This window comes from Pollachius pollachius (genome assembly GCF_949987615.1).
Source record: "Pollachius pollachius genome assembly, chromosome: 20".
Lineage (NCBI taxonomy): Eukaryota > Metazoa > Chordata > Actinopteri > Gadiformes > Gadidae > Pollachius > Pollachius pollachius.
The window spans coordinates 8,861,736-8,864,235 of record NC_136953.1 but is presented as its reverse complement, the minus strand read 5'-3'; the positions used below and the strand labels follow the sequence as shown (position 1 = coordinate 8,864,235).

At 48.6% G+C, this 2,500-nt stretch overlaps 1 protein-coding gene across 1 annotated transcript in view; it reads right to left on the bottom strand.

Annotated features, from left to right (window-relative positions):
- Positions 1 to 2,500, bottom strand: part of LOC307091224 (atrial natriuretic peptide receptor 1) — a 15,571-nt gene that overhangs the window by 12,811 nt on the left and 260 nt on the right. The window contains exons 2-3 of the mRNA XM_079758152.1: positions 832 to 937; positions 396 to 528 (exon numbers count right to left, since the gene is read on the bottom strand). Coding sequence (XP_079614278.1) covers positions 396 to 528; positions 832 to 937 — 239 coding nt within the window. The remainder of the gene's footprint in view (positions 1 to 395; positions 529 to 831; positions 938 to 2,500) is intronic.

Sequence of the window (2,500 nt, the reverse complement as noted above, 5' to 3'; positions counted from 1 at the left end):
TGGTCTAGTCTAGTATAGTTTGGTCTGGTCTAGTGTAGTCTAGTTTTGTCTGGTCTAGTCTAGTTTGGTCTGGTCTAGTCTAGTCTAGTCTAGTTTGGTCTGGTCTAGTCTAGTCTACTTTGGTCTAGTTTAGTCTAGTCTAGTCTAGTTTGGTCTGGTCTAGTGTAGTCTAGTCTTGCCTGGTCTGGTGTAGTCTAGCCTAGTCTAATCTGGTCTGGTCTGGTCTAGCCTAGTCTAATCTGGTCTGGTCTAGCCTAGTCTAATCTGGTCTAATCAGGTCTAGTCTAGCCTAGTCTGGTCTGGTCTAGCCTAGTCTGGTCTAGTCTGGTCTAGCCTAGTCTGGTCTAGTCTGGTCTGGTCTAGCCTAGTCTGGTCTGGTCTGGTCTGGTGTGTACCTGTGAGGGAAGATGTCCTTCTTGATGGCCCAGTCATAGAAGGCATCGTGGGCTGTGACTGTGTAGGTGACGCTAAACACCTGACCACTCTTCACCTCTTCTGGAGGACGGACAATCCAAGACATCTCTAGACCTACACACACACACATTGAGAGAGAGACACAGCTCAACAGACAGACCGGCAGACACAGACAGACAGACAGACAGACAGACAGACAGACAGACAGACAGACAGACAGGTAGAAAGACAGGCAAACAGATAAACAGCTAAACCGGTAGACAGCCAGACAGGCAGACAGACAGACAGGTAAACAGAAACACAGACAGAGAGAGAGAGACAGCTAGGCAGACAGACCGGCAGAGAGACAGACAGACAGGCTGACAGATGGACAGACAGACAGACAGACCGGTGAACATCAGACAGGTAAACAGTCACCTCCACAGTCTATCATGTTGTATTCATTAGGCTCGTCCAGAGGCCAACAGTCGTATTCACTGTTGTCCAAGTCATGCCAGGAACCGACTGGGGGGATGGACAGCATCTAGAGAGAGGAGAGAGGAGAGAGGAGAGAGGAGAGGCGATAGAAGAGAGGGGAGGAGAGGAGAGAGTAGAGAGGAGGGAGGGGAGAGAGGAGAGGAGAGAGGAGATAGAAGAGAGGGGAGGAGAGGAGAGAGGAGAGAGGAGATCATAGAGAGGAGAGGAGGGAGGAGAGAGGGAGAGAGGAGAGGAGGGAGGAGACAGGAGAGAGGAGAGGAGGGAGGAGAGAGAGAGAGAGGAGGAGAGGAGAGGAGAGAGGAGAGGAGAGAGGAGATCGAAGAGAGGAGATGAGGGAGGAGAGAGAGAGAGGAGGAGAGGAGAGGAGAGAGGAGACAGGAGAGGAGAGAGGAGAGAGGAGATCGAAGAGAGGAGATGAGGGGGGAGAGGCGAGGAGAGAGGATGGGAGAGGAGAGGAAGACAGGAGAGGAGAGGAGAGTTTTTACAGTTGGACACTAGAGTTGATCTGACAGTTACCCATCAGCCTGTTGTTCTGCTGTCACTCTCTAGTACATCCTACAACAACCTAATGAAGTGAAACAAGTCCTGCTGATAAAGTGACCGTTAAGACCGACGGAGCTCACCAGCAGTAGAAACACTACAGAATATTCCTTCTCCATCTTCAGGAACAACCACAACAACACGTTGAGGGTGAGAGCGAGAGAGACCAAGAGACCGAGGCGGACTTAGCGAGCGAGGCTGACAGACAGACACTGAATAGACAGCAGAACTAGAGGAAACATTACCAAATATACCATCCAGAGAGACAGGGCGGAGAGAGAGACACCGAGAGAAAGAGAGAGAGAGGGCGGGAGGGAGGGAGGGAAGGATGGAGTGTGAGAGAGAGGGAAGGATGGAGTGATAGAGAGAGATATACACAGAGAGCTTGTTGTCATTTTATTGACTCAATATTTGACTAAAGCAATGTTTGTGAAGTTTTAGTTCGGAGCTGAACTGTTTACGATATGTGTTTCATATCTCCAAAAACTATTTTTTAAATGTAACGGAGATTCATTTTAAGAGCTGGTGACACGAAAGCTCCATTCATGGTATTACACCCCCATCTAGTGGCTACATGGTGTTACTAACGGTATGAACCCTACCTGCTCCTTTATAACCTGCCACTTTACTTTCTAACCCTACCTCCTCCTCATTAACCTATGACCTGGAATGTCATTTGAAGCCCTGGGCGTGGAACGGACTCACACAGACATATGTATACACACACACACTTGTACAAGGGTGTGTGTGACACACGTACAAACACACACAAATACAAACAAACAAACACACACACTCACACACACATTCCAGAGTCTGTAGTCTAAACAGTGTGTGTATGTGTGTGTGTGTCTGTGTTTGTGCATTCGTGCACGCTTACCTCCATGTGTGTATGTGTCTGTGTGCCTGCGGGCATTCATGCGTCCACGTGTGTCAGTATTTGTGCGTCAGAAGCAGAGGGAAATTAACTTCCCCTCTAATTGTCTCAGTAAAATACTGTGGCCTTCAATTGGATAATTAGTAGTCATGGTAACGGGCCGGTACTGTATAACAATGCGTTCAACAAGTA